The 25,935-nt window shown below is 43.7% G+C and overlaps 1 protein-coding gene across 3 annotated transcripts in view; it reads right to left on the minus strand.

Annotated features, from left to right (window-relative positions):
• VGLL4 (vestigial like family member 4) overlaps positions 1 to 25,935 on the minus strand; it is a 73,257-nt gene that overhangs the window by 14,970 nt on the left and 32,352 nt on the right. For all 3 annotated transcript variants that reach the window (XM_015640776.3, XM_015640777.2, XM_015640774.3), the window contains one exon: positions 8,135 to 8,321. In XM_015640776.3, the coding sequence (XP_015496262.1) occupies positions 8,135 to 8,321 (187 nt within the window). The remainder of the gene's footprint in view (positions 1 to 8,134; positions 8,322 to 25,935) is intronic.

A 25,935-nucleotide genomic window follows, 5' to 3' on the forward strand; every position in this document is an offset into this window, starting at 1 on the left:
AGGCCACCACAGTGCCTGGGTGTTTTGAGGTACCTGAGGCAGTCAAAGCTGGTGAAGCAGAGGGAGTGGAGCAAGGCAGGATACTTGGGATGAACAGGATGGGGTCCAGAACAGCAAATCACTGCTGAAAGGGAAACTAAAACTATCCTTGCAGAACTCTGAGCTGCTTCAAGTGCTTAAGGCACTTTGGATGCTTGGAGGGGAGAACTTCCAGGAGAGCAAATGACAAAAACACGAGGTAAAAGAGACACTCCAAATTTCGAACAAGCAGGAAGGAAAATCTGAGTGTAGGGAAAGAGCAGGGAGGATTTAATGGAAGCATGTCTAAGGTCAGAGGGACAGAGTCTGGGAGAGGATTCATTTGTACCCACTGCAGTGCCCACCTAAACACCTCTGGCACACATTTCCTCCTGCACTCTACCCACCCACCACAGGGGTCATGTGCAGCTTTTACAATTCCCTTTGAAGTCAAACTTGGCACATGCAACGAGCCTTTTATACCCAGTCAGTGGAAAATACTGTAAAAACTATTTATGATCACCCAGAGAACGCCCCAGGCCAGTGTCAGGGGAAAGGCTGCACATCAAATGCAGGAGTGGGTCATGTCCCAGGGCACAGCATCAGCCACAGGCACTCAGCACTGCCAGGGCACTTCAGGCTGTCCTGCAGGCTCTGGGAAAACCTGCTGGTGTTCAAACTCAGTGGTGAAACCTGGCAGGAATGTTAAAGGAAATACAAAATGCCAGTTGTGTTCTCTTAGAGGATTCACTGGGTTGTTATTTACAATATTTTTTACCTTTTTTTTTAAATTTGGAAAAAGTAGTTTTGATCATCACCCAATGGCTGTCATGGAACTGTTTTTGTAAAAGTCAGTACCAGCTTAAATCAATCCATGAACCCCAAATTCTCACAAGGCTGTGAGATTTTCCCTAGTTCCACCACCTAAAACACTGCATCAGGTTGAACTTTACAGCAGAGGAGTAGATTAATAATTTTCTTCAAACAGATGATAGGGAAGTAAAAGATATCAACAGCAGGAGCATGGTTTATTTGGTAAGAGCTTTAACAACACAAACCAGCCTCTGAAAATAAGGTCACAGTCCTGGAATTAACTGTGCCAAACCATCAGGAGAAAATGGGACTACACAGCCTTCCCTTCCAGCTTCACTGGGTCTAATGAGAAAGAAGGAAAAAAGCCTGGGATCCTTAAAACTTGGAAATTATGTACACACTGTAACACTAGCTGAGGTGAAGCAGGAAAAGTTGAGAAACGACAATAATTCACCACTTCCAGACATTTCAAAAATTCTCAAAAAAAAACCCCAGGCTCCTTAAGCCTTTAGACCAAGAGCAGTGTTTAAACAACTGGTTTTAAGAAATTAGACTTTTTTCACAGGCTGTTTTAAAGAAGGAATAAATATTTCATTAAAAGTTTATTGAAACTGTTTGTAATTGCTAATAAAATCTGAATTACCAAAAACTCTAGAAGCACTATAAAACCAGTAACAGCTTCACTGTATATTGCACAACTATTCAGACCAATACAGTAAAATATTTCCTTGAAAAGCTGGTAACCAAATGGACCCCAGCAGCAGCAGCAGGTGAGTGTTTAGAGGGCATTTCTGCAGCTCAGGCACCCCACACTCTGCAATTAACAGTCTCCTCTCACAGCAGCTTCTGGTTTAAGGTTTTTTAATTAGAAAAGCAAATCACAAGCTAAAATGTTTGGGGATTTTGCTTACTCCCTTTGGAAGGTATTGGCTTGTGAATTCTGCCAGTTACTGATTAAAAACGTGACAAAGGTTTATGAAGCATCATTTGGGCAGCAGAACATCAGTCATGGCAGTGGTGTCAGTCGTGTCCATATGGATCCATCCCCATGGATGTACCCACACCTCACATCACCACAGCTCTGGGTTCAGTCCCTGCATGGGCCATTCACTGGAGAGCTGGACTTGACCATCCTTGGGGTCCTCTTCATCTCGGAATACTCTGTAACCCACCCACACAGGGTCCATCCACTTGGGGATCCACCCACACAGGATCCATCTCTGCAGAATTCCCACTGGGAAAGTGACCCCATCACTGGGATCCCCATCATCAGCATCAGCATTTGACCCCATCAAACCCTCCAGATCCCAATGGCAGCAAAGCCCTTTTATTCCCCTCCTCTTTCTCTAAGGATAAACCTCAAACTGACCCAGCCCTGCACAGCCCAGCCTCGAGGCATCCCCCAGCCCTGTGGCTCAAGGATTCCTGGGATCCCTCAGCCTCCTCCCCCAGATCACTGTTTGGGAATTGCACCTGGCAATGCTGCAGGAAGGAGTTAAACCTGCCAGGCTGTGCCTGCCATCCCACAGCATCTGCACCGCCAGCCTGGGGAACAAAACTACTGATTCAACTAGAAATTAATGTAAGGTTTTATTCCAAACCTTACCCTCACACAGTCATTGTCTATAGCAACCGTGTCCATAACATTCTCATTCTCAAGAGCACAACTTTCTAGTAAAATGCACATCTGTCAAACTGCAGGAAACATCTGGGAAAATGGTTAAATAGAAAGAAGTGAGATTAAACTTTTTGTTTCCATGGGATTGGATATACATCCAGAATGTGTTTGCAAAGGTTACTGGTTCTTTTCTTGCTTCTTTCTAAGATCTCAGGCTTTAGGATTGGTGCTGAATTTCACCCAATGCAGATATAGGTTGATTCACACAATGTAAAATTTTCCTTCTACCTTGGGGTAAAAATCCAATACCAGGGCTCGAGGGATTGCCCATTCATTTAAGAGTTGGACTCGATGATCCTTGTGGATCCTTGCCAGCTCAGAATATTCTGTGATTCTGTGGTTCCCATTCCATCCCTAAGTGCACAGGACCCCAATGCCTTCCCTAAGTGGGTGATCAAACCCCTCTGTGCAACACCAACACGGCTTTTCCCCTCAAGAGGCAGCTTGGAGCCTTGACACACCACAGAAGGGTCATGCTCCTCCACAAAAGATGGAAAATGAAAGTGGGAAAACACATTATCAAAGCAGAAATCTGGAGCTGGCTAACAAATCCCTTCTGTTTTCAAGTGGAGGAGACACCTGAGCTAACACTGCCTGGTTTTTCAAGTACCTCCACATCTACCCAAATTTTGACAGATAGGTCTTTTTGTGAAGTACTGATAAGCTATCAATCAAATTGCTTTTAGCTCTGAAACTGTTCCTAACAAACCTTTCACATGTGCTTCAACTGAAAGGGATTGGAGTGCTTTCTGAAATTCCCCCTTGGCTAAGAAGTGCAGAACTCTGTGTTAAATATTAACTCAGATACGGTGGCTCTTTCAAGTCTGTCTCTGAAGGTTCAATTTAACATGTATTTCTTGAAAACAATTTAAATTTGTGCAGTGTGTGATCTCCATTAATAAATAAGAAAATGTCTGATTCACTCCATCATTCAAGCAACACAGGCAAGAAAAGGGGAAAAAAAAAATCAGGAAAAGCAGTTTGAAACCTACTCTGTGATCCTTTGTCCACTTAATCAACAAGAGCCACCTTGCCTCAGTTCCAGTGAGGATTCAGCTCCAACAGGACTGCTTTGAGAGCCCCAAAATCCTCCAAGGGCACACTTGTGCCAAGGATGCTTCACTCAACAGATGAGAGACACTTTGGGTGTTCTCAACTGTGCACTGGGTTTTTCTTCCCCAACTCCAATTTGTCACAACAAAATGACAGTGAAAACATATTTCTCAGTACCACATGAAGTTTGGAACCCAAAGAGGAGTAGTTGGAGCAAAAAGTCTCTGACAATTCCCAGGCACCTCTGAGAGCCAGTTCTGCATCTTTTCAAGCCCTGCTGGAGCCACACTCCTCCACAACAGGGACCTGATTTTCTGCAGAACATTTCCACCCTGTGTTCTCAGCCAAGCTCAGCAGGAAGGTGACAAAAATCTCCCTCTAATGAGGAACTTTATTTATTCAATATTTAAATCTTAATCAAAATTTCTCACTTTGAGCAACTCTAAAACTCGCTGAAGATGCAGCTGAGCCTGCTCTGAGCAGGAGGTTGGATGAAATGGTGTAACCTGAATTATTCCACAGCCTTCAAGCAACTTGTAACTTTTAAAAAGTTAAAGTGTAACTTTTAGCACACATTTTTTAAAGGATGCCCCACTACTTTCTATCAGTGTCATTAAAGTGAGCAAATACCATTGGATATTCATGGTAAAACACTTGTGGTGCAAGGCAGCTTCAGGAGTGTTTTGGGTGGGATTGACATCATTCTTCAGAGTAACAAAGCTAAAGACAGCCCAGAATTGGAAAAGTCTGAAACTACACATCATTTTACATTATACACATTAAAGTAACTTATTCATGTACAGACCTTTTATTACAAGAAAAAGCCAAATTATTTATCACACAAACCAAGAGAGAATTATTCCCTCGACTTCACAGCTGCGAACATTTAGTCACGGGAAGATTTTTATACAGGAATTAATCTCCACCGCAATCCTAATGCCACCAACCAAACGGGAACAAGGGGAAAATCCTCCATGTACGACGAGCCCGCTGTCCCAAACCCCACACGCCGGCTTCCAGGCTGACGTACTCCGCACAAGGGAACAAAAATAATGGTCCCCGGCTGAATTCCAAAGGCCATTTCTTTGGAAGGGGCAGCGCTGTGCCCGCTGGCCGGGCTGGGGACTCTTAGGGCGGCGGGGAGGCCGGGACAAGGCAGCCTTTGTGTGCCCGAGGCTGCGGAACGGGAGGGAGGAGAGAGGGAACCAGACACACAACACGGCAGGGAACGAGGGAGCCCGGCAGGGAGGCAAAGAACCCGGGAGGAGAGAGGGAGAGAGGACGGAGGCTAGAAAAAGGGAGAGAAGAGAGCGGGAAGGAGCCTGGGAGAGAGCCAGGGAGGGAGCCAGGGAGCAAGAGAGACACGGAAGGAGAGAGAGGGAGCCGGGGAAGGAGCCAGGGAAGGAGGGGGCCCGGGAAGGAGCTCGAACAGGAGGCAGGGAAGGAGGGAGAGGGAAGGAGGGAGAGGGAAGGAGGGAGAGGGAAGGAGGGAGAGGGAAGGAGGGAGAGGGAAGGAGCTGGGGCTGGAGGGGCCCGGCCGGCAGTGCTGCCCCAAGCGCACCCGAAGGGCTCAGGATGGAGCCCCCATCCCTGCAGCGCTCAGAACTTGCCTGTAATCCCAGCTGCCAATAACTGCTGCAAACCACGGTGCCTTTAGTGAATTCACGGGAAAACAAAGCCATGTTTCAGGCCTCCCCTCTCCATAGAGCAGCTCGAAGCCAAAAGCATCTTTCAGTTGAGCAAGACTCAACTTCAGTGAGTGCAATTCAAGTAAAACACCCGAGGGGCACACCAGAAAGTTCACACTTTCAAATAAGGGAATTCCGTATTACCTGTCACTACATTTTAATTTGGAAGTACTTGTTCTTAGTTCATGTGTGTTCACAACTTCTATCACCACAAAAACACAGAAGCTATAAAAGCATATGAAAGGGAGGCAGTGTCACATGTGGGTTTTTTTTGTTTTTAAATTAATCCACAAGCTCTCAAGTATATTTTATTATCCCAATGCTGAGAATTCTCTCCTTTGAAACGGCACCTTTGATAAATCGTTCTTTGCGCATTAATTCCATGACACATTTGAGGATCCTGCTAGGCTTGCCAGGGCATTTGATTCACTCTGCTCCAGAGACTGCACTCCAATAGTTGTGTTTTTCCACAATAAAAGTAAACATACCCAAGTACAGCTCACAAATGATCCTTCAGGGAATTACACCTGAGCAGGGAATGTCTCAGAGCACTCCGTTTCCAAACAAAAGGCTGACGTAACTGGATTTCTAATAACACATCCAAAGCCTTTCAATGGATTCATTCCCACTGAAGCACAGCAGGGTGCTGCTACCTCAGAGTTGAGATCAAATTGCTAACGAAAAGGTTCCACCGTTTATAATGAACCAAACACACAATTCTTGGCCTATTTAATTACATTTCCAGCCACAAGATGCTGGTGTTAAGAGAATGAATGCACAACTGCTTCACAGTTCTACCAGCACCAGCACAAAGACCCAAATGCCTGAGCAAGAGCTGCTGATGGAGGTTATAAAGACTTCCGTCAGCTGTGCCCAGGTTTTGTATCATGACCGCTTTCATCCTGTGTTTTCAGGGCACTTAGCCTTGAAAAGTTCAAAATACACAGCCTCAAACTTATCTTTACAGTCCCAGTCACAGAAATTTGCTGTCACCACAGGCACCGTGCCACCTCATCTCCACACTCCACATCTCTCACACATTTGGATTTCTAAACTGAACACTGTCAGCCTTACACTTCTAGAATCTCCAAGTCACTTCAATGGCTGCCATTATCATGCTCCATGAAATCATTCTTTCCCCAGATCTACTGTGTTTTCTTTGGTGTGAACAAGCCAAGCTTCCACAATACACTTCCCATCTCCCAACCAAAGTTCTTAGGACAGATCCACAGGGTTTGAGTAATCCAATTCTACCATTAAATTAGAACGTCAGAATCCAAAAAAGGTGGAAAATATGAAAAACAGTCAAAAAAATAACTTCATTGGAGGCAACAGCAGGGAAATGAGAATAAAATTCAGAAAATGTTTGTGAACGTATCTGATATATCTGAAATACACAGAAATTCAGCTGTTTCAGATGAATCATAAATGTTTGAGGTTTTGTACTATTGCGTTGAAAGCGCATTTTTGTACCAAACTTACAAAATAAAGTAGAAAAAGAGATGGCCTCATGGATGCTATTTTAGATTATAATCCATCTGCAGCAGATGGTTTAATTGAAACAGATTAAGTCACATGAACCCTGGGCAGAAAGCAGTGCTTTTTATTACAAGAAGAAAAGATGCATGTTTCATATACGAAAACACAGAAAGAATCTATTGAGAAAAACTATAAAAATGTACCACACTGGAAAATATTAGCTCTGACATATAGCTAAGGGATCACATGAAAGAACTGCCTGCATCTTTTAGTTTTGAACCTTGGTTGCACACGAGTCTGTTGGTTCAGACTTCATTATTTTTATGGCCTCCGCTATATAAAGTGTTATAATGTACGTAACTGCCAGCTGTGTTTTATTTCATCAGTAGAAAATGAGCCTTTAAAAAAAAAAAAACCTCACACTTTTCCCCCATAAAGTTACATAACATTTCAAAAATGCCATAAATCCCCTCAGTTGTGTCATGCATCCAGAAATGCAGCACACGGTTCTTTCCAATCACTCCTGGCCCCAGAGAAAGCCTATAAATAGTTAATTTTTTCGGGGAGAGGAGGAGGTGTGTTGTAAATGAGAAGCGAGCTTTTATTGTTTTGCATTACTTCAGCGCTGGATTCCTGATTTGTAACAAATTCCAAGGCTGCAGACTGCGGGCCCAGCCTGTGAGTAAGGCTGCGGTGATTTATGGGAGGATAAATCCCTCTGTCCACATCCCATGACTGTGGAATGCACGGAATGCCGGGGCTGCAGGAGCTGAGGCAGCAGCCACAGGAGCTCCATCCATGGCTTCCTGCAGGCAGGAATGACAGGAATTCTCCAGCAGTGCCAGCCAGGCTTGCATTCCCAGGACTGGCATCTGCTGATTGCCCAACACAGGCTCATCAACGCCTTACCTGGCCAGCACATTCCACACCTGACTGTCAGAGCAGGAATGTTTAGCAACAACTGCCGCTTGCCCAGCTGTCAAGGCAGCCCAGAAGCAGCTGGCTCGGAGCTCCTGGCCTCAGAAAAATGCAAAGCACTTGTGTTCCTCCTCCTCCTCCTCCTCCTCCTGCTGCTGCTGCCGCCTCCCCACCCCCAGCCAGAGAGCCTCAGAATGGGGGGAAGCGAAAGGAGCGCGTTCCAAAGAGCGAGGGAACAATACTGCAGAAATCGCAAGGTGAATACGTATGGCTTGCTATAAATAGTTAAGCTGAGCTAATTCCTGTTACTTCACACTGCAGGAAAACAAAAGAAAACACGAAAACGCATCTAATCGTGGCGGCTCTTGTGCAGATCTCCCATACAAGCTGGAACAAAGGGAAAAAGCTGAGCACAAAGTTTGAGGCAGGACAAGGATTTTAGCACGCAGCGCTCAGTTCCGAGCGGGGACAGACGCGAGGCACTTACAGATGCGGGTTGAACATGCGGCTCATTTTGGAGACGTGGTCGTTTTCACAGTCCAGCTCCTCGTCCCCTTGGTCCATGCTGAGCTTCCTCTTGCTGGGGCTGATGGGCGGCGGGCCCGTGCGGTGGTTGCTGAGCGTGGGGGATTGCAGGGGCTGCATTCGGGGCTCCCCTCTCAGCGCCGCTTCACCTGCCCGGGGACACACGACAGGGGGTCACCACCACGGGGACCACAGCGACAACCGCCCCCCTCAGCAGCACAACCCCCCAAAATCCCCCAGGAACACCCTCCAGGAACATCTCCCAAACTGCACACGTGTGATGTGCTTGCAGGATGGCCACGGCATCCCAAACCACGCCGTGCGCTGCAACAGGCGGTGAGAGACGGCAGCAGGAGAGGGATAGCTCACCCCGGCTGAGCCCAAAGGCTCAACTAACCCATCTCTGCAGCGCCTTTTTCACTCCAATTCCCCCTCACCTTCTTCACTCCAATTCCCCCTCACCTTTTTCACTCCCATTCCTCCTCAGCTTTTTCACTCCCATTCCCCCTCACCTTCTTCACTCCAATTCCCCCTCAGCTTTTTCACTCCCATTCCCCCTCAGCTTTTTCACTCCAATTCCCCCTCACCTTCTTCACTCCAATTCCCCCTCAGCTTTTTCACTCCCATTCCCCCTCAGCTTTTTCACTCCCATTCCTCCCCTGGCGGGCTGCAATGCCAGCGCCGGGCTGTGATTACCTCACTGTGCAAACCATGACTATTCACAGGGAAATAAAAGCTTTGTTCCTCTTCTTACGGTCGTGGTTATAAATTCCAGGGCTACAGTTCACATTAATGCCAAATATTCCAGATCTAAACCCGAATAAACGTCCAGATTCTCAGATGATTCCTTTTGTAAAAGCTGTCCAAAACAAGCTTGTCTGGTATATAACTATGCAAGGGAAAAATTGGGGGGGAAATTGGAACTTGCTGATTCAAGTTTTAAATATGTCCTTAAATGTCTTTCTCTATACTTTAAAACTACGTTTGGACCCACGAACAAAAGAGCACAATTCTTCAGCAGAGGAATCACAGAAATGCTAATTTCCAGCTGGAGGCAGGCAGACTGAGTAGATGGTAATTTTTTATATAATCTGACACTTGCCAGAAAAAGCCATTCCCAGCACATGGGAGCTGTGTGTAAGTAATTGCAGCAATGCTGCAGTTGGCTGTGCACAAACACACGGACGGGTCGCTGTTAAAGCGTGAGCACAGCTTCTCCCATTTCACTTAAATGTCTCACAACTCCTACAGCCTGAAGCACAGTCCTGCACTTCTCCACAACTCACATCCTCAGGTCGTACTTAGACTTCACAGGGATTTAAAGATGTTTAAAAAGTGCTTTTGGGGCTCCATCAGGGGCTCGGAGAGGAGCTAAATTAACCAAGGTTACCTATTCTGGTAATATCCCTGAAATAGCTGCTTTTGCTGGAGTTTAAAATTTGTATTTTTCCTACACTGCCAGAAGCATTTTGTTTTCTACACAGCCATAATTTCCAGACCTAAAATTAGGCCTGAGTTAACTCCATCTAGAGCCCTGTGGTACCTGACAATGGAAATCTTTGTGTGCCACCAAACATTTTCACATCATCACCGAGGCAAGATGATTTATAAAATGCTGCCTTAATTCCACACACGACAAATAACATTTTGTTGGAAAAAAGAAGGAGCGAGGAGAAAACCTCCTGAATGTTTACCAGTAAAAATAAGCATTCTGCCAATTTAGTCAGCATAATATAAACTAGCAAATATACGCTGACCTATAATACACCACAAGCCATGATTTCTATTAAAGACTCTGGCACCAAATCTAAATAGGAACTTTCCATCTCAGCTCTAAATAGCAAAAATTGTGCCCTGCTGCAAATGCTCTGGGACAGACACCAGAGCTCTCCTGTTCCAACCAAACACGAATTGAGAAGCCCCCACAACCACCGCAGTGCCACAAAAAAAGCTTTTATCAACACAGCATCTCTTGGAAATTGCTTTCAGATCAGTAAATTGGTGCATTTTTCCTTTGTTTTTTGCCAATAGAAACCCCCACCTACAGAGTGTTCACGTTCCAAACTTTCAAAGCAAACCACATCACAGCAGTTCCTCTACATGAGGAATCTCCCCCACTCCTGTCTTTGAAAAGGAATAATTGAAGAGCAATGTCAAGAGATAAAGCTTTCAGCACCTGAGGCTGGAGGTTGTGTCCTCCCACCCACACACCATCGCTCTTCTCCCTGCACTATCTCCCATCACTTCTGGGGACTCCAACACAAAATTCCACAACAGCAATTTCGAATTCCACGTGGGCACCTAACTCCCACTGACTCCTGAGCAACTCCTACCAGTACCTGGGGTAGTTTAAATACCCAAATAAAGCTAACTTGGGTGTGTACAAAACCCCAAAAATCTCTAGACATTATTCAATTCAGTAAATCAGAAACTGGCCCTTTTTCCCCAAACAGGACCTGATACTATACAATTACCAAAGTGGGACTTTTCTGTTTCAAAATTATAAAACTCATTTCTTCTATGTATGGTAACAACATTATTTATATCTTAACATTCAGATTGAATATAAAATCTGGTAAAAATTCTACTGTATGCTGGAAGAAACCTATTTTAAAGGAATTTGGCAAAGAAAGGAAGGGGTTCTAATTAAAGCCTATCCAATTTGGTAATGCATTTTCCTGATTAGGCAGAGAACTCCAAGACTTCAGCTAAACATACCAGGATCTAACCAGCACCACTGGGCCAAAATTAATAAAATTAACCAAACTTTCAACAGGTGGGATCAGTGAGAGTCTTTTACAAGACAGATCAATTTGTACAGCTCCTCCTACCCACACCAGGCAGGAGAACAATGCCAAAAAGAGATAACAGGGAAAATCAAGGAAACAAGGAAAAATCTCTTTACATTGTTTAGAGGGACAAAATGCCAACTCCTATATTGGTTTTGCACAGCACCATGAGTTCTCATGGGGCCTGCACATTTGATTAGGGCTAAAATTGCTCTCAATTCAAATAAAATTCCTTTTCCACTGCTTTCCTCCTTACCAAACGTGAATTGAAAGCAGAGAGAAAGAAACCACAGAGGAGACTACGGCCCCAAATGCTGTTTTAGGGACTAGATTTGTCTCCCCCAGCTGACCACACTCCATGGAAACCAGACTCCCATCACACAGCTGGCAAGACAACACTCTGATAAAACAACTGTGTTTTATAAATTCCCCAAGTCCAAACTCCAGGCTTCAAAATTCATTACTGTGACGGCTTGTGTCTGCCCTGCAACTGAGAGTAGAGATAGCAAACACATTTATTGTGCCTCTCATAATGCTCCTCTTTGTTTCAGCCAGCAGCTGGTGGAAGGCACTCCAGATCTGCTGCTTTCAGATACTTCTACTTACAACTATTCATACTAGTCTTTTTTTTTTTTTTTTTTTCTTCTTCTCCTCCTCCTCCTTCTCTTTTTTTATTAAAACTGTTGGGCAACATGATAAAGCACAGACAAGCTAAACAAAGATAACACCGTGACGTAGTGTCTGCCTATAGAGCAGCTCTGCTCTCGCTTGACACCAGCCCATGCAGTCAGCAGGAATGTGCTTTATTTTAACCACTTAGGAGCCTGACTGAAAGTGTTTCCACTCCAGGCAGTGTTTGTCAGGCCAGCAGGGCTCTTCCCAGACCCTCACAGCCCCAGGACAGCTCTCTGTAAACAGTGGATGTCCAGCTCTGTTTGCCTTGCTCTGGTCAGCGGGAGCCGCGGCCCCAGCGGAACGTCCACAACAGCAAAAGTCGTGTTTTTACAAGTGTGCCTTGACAGAGAGACACCAGAGGGGTCTGAAATCTGTCTGAGAGCTCCAGGAGTCACCAAAGACTGGGGGGAAAAAAAAAATATATACACTACTGTGGCAGCACGCTTCCTTCCTGTGACTCGGTATGGGCTGCACGGACACGGGGCTGCCATATCCTATCCCCCCTCCCAACTTCCTCTCTCCCGCTGGCTGCGCTTAATGCACAAAGGCTGAGCATTAATTACAACCCAGAAATGAAAGGCTTTGTCTTGCCAGCTGAACACTGACATGGTGCAGACCTTAGGCAGGTTAGAATAAAACTCCTCGAAAGAAAATCCCGGCACTGCCCTCGTCTGTTTTTTGTTCTGCATCTGACAGATGGATTTATCCACAAGAATGAATTCCTGACAAGTTTATTAACTTTTAGGAAAAAAAAAACACAACAACTTAAAATTCTTCAGTTGTGGTGTTTGTCATCAAAGTCCTTACCTTTAAGGTCTTGGATTGAATTACTATGACCTCAGGCCACTCTAATAATTAAAAAATCATGGGCAAGAGCATTAAACAGACTTTAATTAATGGGCATCACACCTTTAATTACCTTTTCCAATACCTGCAGACAAACTCTCATTAGTGAGAGGAGTTGCCGCATGTTCTTAAGGCCAGATTCCCAGGAATGAGTAGTACATGATACAGACAACAGAAAAAACTTCAAGGGCAGGTTTTTCTCTTCATTCAAGATCAAAATTTACTTTCACGGCATATGCTGAAAAGCCAAGATCTTCACAAAAGCAATACAGATGTGAAAGAGATACTAAAAAATAAAATTTATTTTATTTTCTATTGTTAATCAAATTTATTTCTAAAATTGTTAGAGATTAAATAACAAATAGATTTGAACAGATTTCTAAACTATTGCATGTTTTATTCCACTATGGCAAACACAGAAGTCAGTCTGTGCCAACATAAATTGGGATAAATGGCATAAAAATTCCAATTCATGCACAAAATAAAAATAACCCCATGATTTGAGATATCAAATACCGAGCAGGGAAATCACCACAATTTACTCAATTCAACAAGTCATCAAAACAAGTTATCAGGCCAGAATTGCAATGCAGCACCAGGGTCCCTGTGCAGATGTTGCCAGCTGCCTGCTCTGGCTGTTATTTCACCTCACACTGTACAGTGGGAGAGGACTGATAGCCCTGGCACTGGGAAATTCCCCCAAAATCACATCTGTGTGAAACAGGCTGCAGGCAAGCTGCAAAGTGTGCAGCTCCAGGCAGATTTGCTTCACTTGCTTGACCAAAGACAACAAATGAATCCTTTCTCAGGAGGAAATCTTTGGTCACCATGCAAGACATCCCAAGAAAAATCGCAAACTGTATTATTTATAAATATCATTGCTGTGCACTTCTGCAACTCCTACTGAGAAAAACAAACAAAATCCCTTATTCAAAAAAACAGCATTCTGCACCACTATTTTATTTCTGGGTTGCTTCTACAGAAGATATGATTTAAGATGGTCTCAAATAAGACTTAATTCTGGGAAGCAGTAGATCAACCACTGTAAACAGAGTGACAGTAGTCTGTATTTCCTTTAGAGTACATTAAACAGGCCTATCTGGAGACCAGAATAAAACATAAAACATGTAGCAAACTACAGAACAACAAAAAATTAAGTATTAATGGCAACAGCCTGATTAAAACACACTGCTAAGAAATCAGATCTTGGAAATATTCTTTATTGTAATTGATAGATTTCTTTCAGCAGCCAACTTACTGATTCCTTTATCTGCCACATATTTTACTGACTTTCTGCTACGATAACAAAAAGCTAATTTAGGAAACCAGAAAGTCACATACACATGTGCAGAAAAATTGGCAAAAGCCTCTTCTCCTCCGTTTACAAAACATATGAAAAGCACTTACTCCTGGAAGCAAGCTCTGGCTACCACTCTGCAGAGATTTGTACGCCAGAAAACCCATGGCCAAAACCGAAATACAGTGATTAAAGTGACTGCTCTGTGCTGGCTCCTCCAGCTGCCCCTGCCTGCCAAGCAGGGACACGTTCTGCTCCACACTGCAGGCAGGAACATTAAATAGTGACCTCTGCACTCAACCACCTCCACCCACTTTCCTCCTCTTTCCTTCAAAAGCCTCACAAAGGAGCCAGAATTTGGTGCAGCAGCATCACTGGCAGCCTGCAGCAGGCTTGTTCGAGGATCCTTCCAAAAATATATTGTTAATCAAAATTAGAGATCATTTCCACTTAATAGGTCTTGGAAATGCTGTATTATTTACCAAAAATTACAGTGCAACAGGCAGAAAATAGCAAATTTGCCTCCTCCAAGCCAACACTACCCTATTTGCTCCATCAAAGGTAGTGTGAAAAACTGACTGCTCATCTGAAATTCTCTCTCCTCACACTGTAAAAGCATAGCTGTACAAAATACCATGGCTACATCGACTGCCTTGGCTGGGAAACTGCTTCAGTTCCACAAACTATTTCACAAATAAGTAAGATTAATAAAAAAATATTTGCTTAATGCTTCAACAATGGCTGAAAAATTCCCCTGAAAAATTCAGGTACCTGAAAATACTGGGTACCAGCTGAAGGAGTCTCCTTGGTAAGGAGGCAAGAAGTGATGGCATGGCAGGAAACAGGGCAGCAGCAGATCTGCCACAAAGAAAGCAGGCTGGAATAAATTTTAATGCTGTGGTCTGGCGGAGCTCCTTAATATTTCCTCTGTCAAACTGCAGCTTTCACACCTCAACAGTTGTGACTGTGAGGCTGTGTTCAGTTCCAGCCCAACAATGGACTCAGGCTTGGGTCTAACTTTAGACATGAGATTACTTCATAAATTCACAGCTCTCACTTAAGATAATGTCCCATTTAGGTAACTCTTATAAAATTCTGAAAAAAGCATTGATTTTTCTGCTTAGAGTACCTGAACTCGTGCAACCTGTGGCTAAAACAAGATTTCAGTTATCTGGCAGGCAAGATTTGGATGTAGTCAGTGCTAAAACTACACCAATCTCCAGATAAATAACACCAGGGTTGTCTACAATACTTGTTAACATCCATGTCAGAAAAGGATTTCTCTGGCAGAGGATGGGTTTATGCTCAAGGGTTGCACCCCAGGAGCAACCTTTGAGCCTTTCTGCCAGCTCTCCCAGGAAAAAACCTGCATCAACCATCTAAGGTCAGTTAAGAGGGACTAAAAATTAGCACAATTATCATTTTGTCTTTGCTCAGACAAGAACCAAGCCCTGGGCTAAGCCCAGCTCCTGAGTCCAGCCAAGGACAGCAATCTGGGCATCCCAAACACAGGAGGGGAGAAGGGAAGACAAAGAATCATCTACACCTCCTGCAGAAAACAGTAAATTCCATGTTGTTTTTTGCTTAGCAAACATGACATTCTTCTTTACTGGACAGCAAAAGACACTTGTGATAATGTGCTTTTATTGAAAATGTGAAAGTATTATCAATAAAAATTGTTTTTGTGAATGAAATATAATTAAGACAACATGCTGAAGGTGTTGCTTCCCAGACCAAAGGTGATTTCAGATCCAGGTGTTCTTTTTTCGGTCACTTCAGCCTTAAATGACTTTATTACATAAAAGATGGCAAAGCTAAACTAATCAAAGACCAGCTGAAACAATCAAAGCCAGAAGCCCTGCCATCTATTTCAAAAGTAAATCAAAGTCACAGCACTGTCACAACAGAGGAAATCATAAGATTGGGGGCTAAAACAATATTTCAATGCATTAAATCCTGCCTTACAGCTGTATTGTCATGTGATGGCAGAAAAGAGAAATTCAATTTGTGAAAGCTCAGATTTGAGAGATTCTCCCCAAAGAGAAAATATTTGTTACCCTCACTCTGTTTGGTTGGTTGGTTTTGGGTTTTTTTTTTTTGGATATTGTTGCTGTTAGTGGATACTCAGGTTTAAACCTCTCCACCCTGCTCCGATGGCTGATATTCCATGGATATGATCCTGTAACACAAATTAAATTCTGGGTGTTCAGTGTCCCCTGTGGATATGAACACAATCAGGATGTTCTACAGCAACCCTGCTTCAAACATTAATCCTGAGGTGTTCACTTGCAACGGGGTTATATTAAAAGAAAATCCAATAAATTGTGCACACTTTCCTTTATAAGGATTTGAAGCAAAAGGTGCAATAGAAAGGTAAAAAAAATATTCCACTTATTTCAACTGGAGCCTATTTCTGGAAGTACTGCAGGCTTTTATTGCAGTTTAAAATAAACATGCTCTGAACACCTTTTTTCACATTATTCTACTCTGCTGCATGTGGAAAAATTTGGACCATCAAGAAAATGAGCTCTCTAAAAGAGCTGTGAAATCTGATATCGCACTTTCCAGCAATGTTTCTTTTATTCCCATTTTATTTCTCCCCAAATTCCCTACCTGGAAGTTAAAACTGCCCTCAAGAGAGGATAGAAATGCTTTACAATATGAACAGAAAAGCAGATGTATTTAAAATGTTAGGACAAGACATGTACAGGTGGGTGCTGCCTTTGGGGGGGATCTGCAATAAAGCAGGGTCACTGCTCAGGGCACTGTGCAGCTTCCTGAGGGGATCCCTGGGACTTGCATCCAGCTGACCAAATACTCTTCCTAAAGCACAGTGAAATGAGAAAAAAAAATCACATTTGGCCCCACAAACACAGGAAAAAGTTGCATTTCCACTTTGGTTTTGCTACCTGATGTGCAGCCTCACGGTCTCCCAGCTGAGGGACACCGAGCCCCTCCAGCCAAACTGGACAGAATATCCAAGATTTTAATCCGCTGAGCAGCAGAACAATCCCAACCCATCTCCCACAAAGAATCCATTGTGGAGAACAAAATCCCTTTGTCCTTCAGGACGGGCTCCAAAATCCCTTGTGCAGAGGGAGAGCGAGGGAGCAGCGACAACTGTGCGGGGCAGTGCAACCCTGGGAATCCTCAGCAACCACAGGAGCCTTTCAGAGGGAAACAAGATCGTCTTTTGACCATGCTCTGGCCATGGAAAATGAGCAGGATGTGCCAGCCTGACCCTTCCTCGTGTGCAGGGCTGTGCTGAGGCTGAGACAGGGCCCAGCCACTGCCTCAGACAGTAAAATAATGTAAATTCAGCTCAGCACAAACCCTGTAGAGTGTATAATATAGAACCTTCAATCCTCTGGATTGTATTATTCACAGATACAACTCAACACTCCCTCAGATGCTGCTCTCACGCTGTGTTTTAATATCCAAGAACTTGGGAAGGCTTCTAGAAGAGCCCAGAGAACACTGCAGATTATGAGATTCAGAGGAAAGGATTCCATATAATTTCTCCAGGTTTATGGGTGCTGGTGTAAAGGAACATATAAAAGCTAAAATATCACCATTGTTACTGACAGCAGTGTCTTCCAAAACAAACAGGCACACACCACCACTAAGGGAAAAGATAAAACTGAATCTCTGCCTCTTACAGAGCAGTTTTTAATCTTGGGTTCATGACACAACTACATCAATTTTAGGGAAAAAGAAAATGGCTCTGAAGAGATGTGCAGAAAAACTGTAGCTAACCAGAAAGCACAAAAGCTGTAAAACTGTTGCTCCACTATAAGGTTTAGCTGTGAAAAAGCTGGTAGCAGAGAAGGAATTCCTGCCCAGAAGGACTGAAGGTGGATGTGAATTCAAGCACTCCTACCCAGCCCAGCAGCAGGGCTGGGATTGCTGGAGGCTGTCCCAGGGATAAAAGGGAGCCAGTCCCGTGGTGCCAGGGGATGGATGGATGGATGGATGGCAGCACTGTCCAGCTCAGAGCCTGACTGTTTATTATTTCACAAGCAGAGGGGTGGTTTGTGGGGCCAAGCTGCAGGGTCACTTCAAATCAATGTTCTCTCCAAGGGGAAGCAAAGGCAGGGCAGATAGAGGGAGGGATTGTGTTTGCTACCAAGAAATTACATGCTGCCTGGGCAGCCTTTCTCACAGTTTTCTGGGCACTGAGGACAGGTTTCCCAGAATCTTGGAAAAACAAGAACAAGCAGAGGTTCTTATTTTTGAAGTTATCTTGACAGTCATGGGGTTGGAAGGGGTGAGCAGCACCAAAGTTACACTCTGCTGCTCTTTAATTAGAGCTGTGTCTTCCTGCCCTATACCTGCTAGTCCTTAGCTGAATCTCCCTTCTGACAACAAAAGTGCTTTCTATTTGTTTCAGAGCCACAGAAGCAGCTAAATCCTGACAGAAAAGACAGGGAAGTGCAGATGGGTTGGTAAAACAGAGGTACCAAAAGTATGTCAGCTGTGTGTTTGTGACCCACAGGTCACATCACACTATCTCCACAGGAGCCAGAAATCAAACCTCTCACTGCATCACTATGATAGAATTCCCCAGTGAATCACCTGTTAAATCCTTCCCATCTCACTTGAAAAACATTTCTGCAGATCTCTACTCCCTTATCACACATTTAAGAAGTTCCACCCCACAATTAAGCAGGGGTTGTGTTAACTGTGAAGTTTTTAATGGACCCAAACAGCAATGCTGGGGGCAGTGAGACACTGCGCTATTAATTCAAAGGTTTGGAAGCCCTGCTTCAGGGTCAGACACGGGCTGAACCTGGCTTGCACTGCACAACCACAGCTGGACTGCTATTTCATTAAATCTCTGATCCCAACTCATCCTGCAAAGACAATATAAAAATTAACTGCTGGCATCTGTGGGCACATTCCTTTTATCCAACTCAATGGGCTCTGATCTAAAGGAACAAACCTGGGGAGCTCCTGTGGCTCACAGGGCACCTCAGATTCTTCCTAGCATTGTCTGCAAGGCCTCATTCCTTTTAGCAGCTAAAAGGACTCAAATACATCCACTGAAGGAGATTCCACCACCTCAGTTTGAGTGGGTTCCACTACAGAGGGACCAAAGTCACAATATTTTGGTCTAAAAGCTGTTTCCCTTCCATGACTGCTGAGCACAAAGTAAGGATCAAGTCCATGCAGCATCAGTCCGAGAATCATTGGTTTTACCTGCTTAGCTGACTAAGGACATATTTTATTTGAACATCTCAAACAGGTAAAAGCCATTTTCTTTACTAAGATGTCACAGTAAGTTTTAGCAGCTATGGTAAAATATTCCAGTTGAGGCACTTGGAATGCTGCTGTCAGCTTTATCCCAGACTTCTGTGGGTTCAACCAGTTACAGCTCTTATCCCCACTGTAAATAATAATAATATGCATTGTTTATTTCACAGGGGTGGCTAGAAGTTGAATTAACTGGGCTTCTGTAAGAGCAAGGATTCTGCAAAGAGGATTAAAAATATATGCAAATGTGAGCATTAAAATGTTTGTTGTCATACTTGTTGCTAAATGCACCAATTGAGAAACACTTGAACTCAAACGGGGCAGTGTTCAATTTACTGTACTGCAAAGAAAAACCCAGAACATCCAAGGATTAGCTGTTAAGGCAAACACAATGTACCTCAAAGCAGTCACAGTTTTAGATATTCGGGCTTTTAAGAGTTTTTAAAGAAAGATAACAAATTTTTTAAACTATTTTTTTTTTGTCATGAGCTGAGTTAAATACATGAACTATGTAACATTAGCAAGAGAAGCATTTTCGAAGATAGAGAACCCAGCCAAGGCTCTGTAAACATCCTTGCTAATGCTGGAATTCCTATTTTTGCCACCTTTGGTAAATAGCTCAGTGTGATGCCTGCAGCAGGACAAGAGCAGAGTGTTCACCTCTGGGTTTGGAGTGTTCAGCAGGAAAAGTGTGCACGTCAGCATTGCCCCAGCTGGCCCGAGGAGATTTAATTCACGCCAAGCACAGAGTGGCTTCGAGAGCTCCGAGATGCCACAGCAGGAAAACTGCAGCGTGGGGGTTAAACAAGCACCACTGCACACCAGATGTCTGAGGAGGACTTCTAGAAAGGATCCAGAGCATGAGGAACAATATTAAAAAAATAAAATCCCCTTCAATGCCATAAATATTTATACTAAATCTAAGGAACTGGCCAAGTTCAGACTTGTCCTACGTGAATCATACAGCACTTCCCTCAGCCCATCTTCATTTCATGTGTTCTGGATAAAAGCACCACAAAGGAGGTGCCACAGTTATGTCAACTTCTTTTTCACTATGGTAAGAGCAGTTTTTGTTAAGCTGCTTTAGAAGATGTTGCTTTCCAAAGAATATAAACAGAACAACTAAATTGTCCTGTTTGACTTGGCTGGCTCTTGTGTGGCATTTACTGATCTTCCTAGATCATTTACATTCACAGAAATGGTTTCCTTTTGCCTGGACAACTTTAATTTTCTTTACAGGGACATTTAATTACTATCAGCAGAGCATCAGAGAAAACAACTCCAATGTTGTAATCTGGAGCCAAGAAACCATAATTTTCTGAAAGGCTCTGCTCTGAAAGTGTCCAAATCTGCTACTGTCACAAAAATCTCAATTTACTTTCAGAAGTGAGATCTACTAAACATTAGCAATTAAATAACAAAATTGGAAGTCTCAACAGCATCTCTAAAGTGCAGGCGCAGCATGTTGATACCATTTGCAAAAGAAGTAAATCCCCACTCATTCCCAAAAGAACACCAGCTACTCAAAAAGATCCATTTGGCATATTTGGGTTTCACTCCTCTCATGCAAAAGATGGCTGGGCACTTTGTAGGTTGTAACTACAAAGCCAATCTGCTGTTCTGGCATTTTGAGATTAAACAAAACAGAATAAATGTTCCAAACTGGTTTATATTCCCATACAACAGTGCCATTCCTACCCTGGGTAAAAAAAAAAATAAATAATGGACTAAATCTCTCTAACATCTAACTACAACCCATATTTAAAGGCAAAAACATCCCTATTTTTGCATGCTGAGAAATAAATATTAAGCCTCACAAAGCAGGAAAGTGCAGTGCTGAGAGGTTTCCATGCCTGCCCTGTCAAATGGGTTTCCAGGAAAAACTACTGCTTTTTAAACACAACTGGTTCCAAACTTTCCCTGGGAGAGCAAATATATTTCCTGGAACCTGCTAGCAACATTTGGAAGAATAGGAGGAAAGTTATACATTACAATGCCTGGTTCTCACAGCTGACAGGGAACACTCCAAAGTGATGAGGAGTGAAAAGGAACATGTCTTTAAATAATCAGAGACTCTTGTAACAACGGGAATAAGGAAAGGACAGGAGCCACAGGTTTTGGAAGGGAACTGAGCTGGCACCAGCCTGCTGAAGGCAACTTCCCTTCCTCCCTGTGTGCCACCAAGGCTGCAATATTCCACTTTATCCCTATTGCTATCTGCTTCTATCCACCAACACCACTTGTGGATGAGCTTTTTCTCCAAAACCAAACTGAGGCACAAAACATCACACAACATTTTCAGGGGGAAAAGCTGATCTGCACCAAGTGCTATTACACTTAACAAGTTCTTGCTTTTAATGCTAGCAACAACTAAGTTTAAAAGAAAAGGGGAAAGAAGTGTTATTTAAAAAAAAATCTGATACCAAACAGTGTCAGGAAATTTAGGGAAGGAAACTCTTGTTTAAAAAAAAAAATCTGATACCAACCAGTGCAGTGAAGCTTAGCTAAGGAATGATTCCAACCTCAGTTTCACACTTTTGTCCCCACCACCCATATCACCCTGAGATTTAAGGACTGCCATTTCTATTCAAACTGGATCTCTGAAGATCTTTGATGAAGTCCCATCACCTCACCGAGGTTTCTGGGTGACTTTTTCTTTGGCTGGAACCAATGCTGTGATGGTGTCAGGTACCTCAAATTCACCAAAGTCGCACAAGAAGCTGGACTGAGATATTTCTTAACAAGGATTGACCTTTTCTAATGGAATGGCCTCAAGTTTTTTCAGGGGAGGGTCAGGTTGGATATCAGGTAAAGGTTCTACCCCAGAGGGTGCTGGCACTGCCCAGGCTCCCCAGGGAATGGGCACGGCCCCGAGGCTGCCAGAGCTCCAGGGGCTCCCAGGGATGCCCTGGGTGGGATTTTTGGGGGGTCTGGGCAGGGATAGGATCCATGATCCCTGTGTGTCCCTTCCAGCTCAGGATATTCTGTATTTCTATGAAGTCCCCCAAGCTTGCCTTACCCTACAATCAGTGCCAGCTACTCCTGCTATTAAGAGCAAACCTCTTCCAGCTCCATCCATCTGTGACGTGAGGTGTACAAGTGGGCAGAGATAACCCCAATTAAGAGCTCAACTGCCTGTTCAGTGCCCTGGAGGACCCATGTCCCCCCATGGCTCCCGGGACACACAGCAGCACTCCCCGAGCTCCTCTCACCGCCCAGCCCACTGTCACCAGGGGCAGTGTGCCCCAGGAAATCCAGAGGGAGCCTGGTGGCACCGCTGGTGTCTGCTCCTGCCCCCCAGCCCCATCCCAGTTCTCCCCAAAGGCAGGGACAAACAATGTCCCTGTGTGTGCAGCTATCCCTGCTGGTCTGGAGAGCAATTTCCAGGGGGAGGATCCGGGCTGCAGGAAAAGCTGGCTGCCTTTAGAGAAGGAATCCAACCCCAAAGCCCTCACGGTTCTTTAACGGTGAGGAAGTATAAAGCCATTTTTGTAAACACTTCTCCAGGAACTTGTGTTCACCACTACCTCACACTATTATCAGTGAGAAATTATAGGCTCTGTCCTGCTGGATTATTGTTAGTGTAAACAACTTTGCTAAATTGCTTGGCACTCTGTCTGCATGCAGCATGTTCAAACTCTGTAGTCTATTCAGCCAAAATCAAATATAAAGGCCCATCTGTATTAAACCTCAAGAAGAAATTAATAGACAACTATTTTCATGCAAAGCAGATATTTAAAAAAGGCAAAGCCAATACATATGGATGAACTTTTTCATTCATAATTTTAGATGCCACACAATGAAGACTGTTGTTTAAGCTTTATTTTTTCTCCAACAGCTCTCCATACAATGCAGTGCATTGTTCAAACTCTGGAGCAATTTAAGCTTTTTCAATGTCTCCTAAAATCCCTGGATTTATATCCAAAGAGACCTGGCACTGTAACAAATTTGACTTGTGAGTAACAAGTTACAGCCTTTAAGCAAATTGCTCATTAACACAGAATTCAACTTACTGCTACAAACCTCACTACCTTTTATCTCAGGAAAAAAAATATGCTGCCTATCTTATCTACAGAAAGCTGTGGGATAACACTCTATTATATTTGGGTTTTTAATTTCCTTGTTTGAGTTCTCAGTACAAATGCTGAACTAGCATCCAGGGTGAGAACAACAGAACTCCAAGAGAAAAAAAAAGAAGTTAAAGTATGACCTAAATCTATCCTGCCTTTGATGAATGAGGAAAATAAACTGAATTTTGATGTCAGTCCTGAAGAGGATATTCCCAACTTCATGCTAGGAGGAAATGAGCAAGAAAGGCCCAACTGTGAAGCTTTGTTTTTTTTCCTGAAGATGAAAGAGCTTGAAAATACAAAACCCACAGAATGTTTTATAAATGGGGAACGTTCTGTAGGTGCATCTTAATTTACATGGCTTTGAACAGAAATTTTACACTGAGTTACAAATAAGAACACTTAATTTGCCGTGAAGGAGATTCTTATCCAATTCTTAGCAGAAGAATAGCGCTTAAGTCATTTTACATATTTAGAAACTAACCCAAACTTTGCAGTTAATAGGAGAAACTGCTGCTAGAGAAAGAGAAAAATGCAAGGTCAGCAGAGACAGCTGATGGAAACTCTTCTTTAGAACTTATGAAAACACGTTGCATTTCACTAAAAAGCAAACGAAGTTAGCAGGATCTGTGATAGCAAACATCTGAAGTGGCCTTTTGGGGAAAACAGACACATTTTCAGGATGCCTTGAAGTGCCCTGAGAGGACACCCAGCTCTGCAAGCCAAGGAATGCTCTAGCTTTACAGGAAGTCAGTGAAATAATTATGTAATACGCCACTAACTAATGAAAGCTGTCCTGAAACCAAAAAGGGGTGTTTTGCTAGAAATCTGGATCCAATTGTCTTCATTAAAAAAAAAAAATAAAAAAATCCCAGTCTTCTGGATTATCCAGAGAACTCTGCATAACTATTTTAAGTGCTCCAAGTAACATGCCTGGGGGATTTCTTAGCATCTTATTGCATTTCTTTATACCTTTCCCAGCAACAGTTCCAGCCCTGAGAATGCAGCAATAACCCACAGCATCTGAAACTGGGAGAGAGAGAGAGAGAGGAAGGAAGGCAGAAATCTGCCTTCCACCACACCACCATCTGTGATAAACAAGAGAATGAAACAAACCTGCCTGGAGACTGCACCTCCTCATGCATATTCCGTGGGAAACAAAGAGCCAAAACTGGCTGGACAGCCCTGGAGTCAAAGAGCAGCATCACTGTGCTCTGTTTTGTTTAACTCTGAGTGCTCCATTACCTCACACACCGGGCTGAGAAGGAATATTGAGCTGCAGTTAAGTGAGTTTCCACCACAAAACAAGATGCAGATGTTCCAGCCCTGAATACCTGCCCGGATCAAGTGGCTGTCATTTGATAGGAAGCGCTGGGAATGCCAGCCTGTCTCAGAATGGTGCTGCTCCCTGGCCTCTGCACCCCAGCCAGGGCTCCCAGGAGCTTCCTCATGGCCCTGAGCTCATTAGGAAGAAAACAATGATATGAAAGCACTACTCATTAAACTGGCCATTGTTGATCACTGGCAGCAAATGTTTAGTAGAATAGTATCACATGTATTCATGCTAAAGATGAGCATCCAGATGCCAAGGCAACAATTCTCTAATTATTTCTTCTTTTCTTTCCTACTGCACCAAAACTATTAAAATAAATTGCTTGAAATGGTTGATCATCACTAATATAACTGTCATTTTCCATTGGTGAGGACTAAGCTTTCCCATTTGAATGATTTAAAAATTTTCTTTCACTGCAGAGGGAGACAAAACTCAAATCTTTTTTTTTATGCAACTTGATAAAAAAACCCCACCAACTCATTAAAAGTCAGATTTTCCTCCAAAAGCATGAGATCTGAGATTACCATGGGGCATCATGGGGACTAGTAATGAGATTAAGAAAACCCTCCAAAGGACACAAATAATCAGTGTAAAACAAACAACCCTGAGGAAAGGAAATGGTTTCATCCTGTGCTTCAGAGTTATGGACCCCCTTTCCAAAACTCTTTCCCTTCTTTTTTGGTTATAATCCTTTCCTGGCTGTGGCTATTTTTATTGCATGAGCATGCAGAGATTTCCAAGAGGCTACCAAGGCACCTTTAGAGGTCATTTAGAAACCTCCTGCTCAAAAGCAGCCTCAGGCAGGGTGGGACTCTCAGGTGGGATCTGAGCATCTCCAAAGGTGGAGACTCCACAGCCCCTCTGGAGAACCTGTGCCAGTGGTTCACCAACCTCACAGCAAAAGATAAATCATTCCATGTTTGAGTAAAGAGCCAACTTCAGGTGAGCTAAACCTGCAGCACAGCCTCACTTTTGAACAGCTAATGGGAGAACTTCCAGCTCTCCCATTCCCATCCCCAGCAGAAGGATACTCTGCTGCCCACAAAGCAGATTCCATCTACATTGTCACCATTTTTTCTCTTCTCCCAGAGAGGAGGCCAAAAACAGAGATGTGTTTAATGAACTAAACAGCACCTGGACAATATTTCCATGCTGGAAAGTCCGTGGCTGGAGCAGGCTCATGGATGGCACAATTTAGGAGCAGACTGAGATGAAGACACAGCTGAGGTTGTTGGGAGGCTCCTGCCCCTCCCAGCCAGGGAAGGCTCTCCAGGGCTGGCATTAACTCAGCAGCCTGGAGCCCACAGATAACAAATTGCTATCTGTGACTCTTGCTGGGCAAGAAAAAGCAGGACTCCTCTTGGGATGCAAATTACACTCCTCCATGTCGAACTGAAGGCTTGCCAAATGCACACAGCAGAGGAACTTTTCCTATTTCTTAGGTATCAACACATCTCTGATCCACAGGCTGCTGCAAATCCAATAGTTCCAGTGCCAGAA

Source organism: Parus major, chromosome 12 (genome assembly GCF_001522545.3).
Source record: "Parus major isolate Abel chromosome 12, Parus_major1.1, whole genome shotgun sequence".
NCBI lineage: Eukaryota > Metazoa > Chordata > Aves > Passeriformes > Paridae > Parus > Parus major.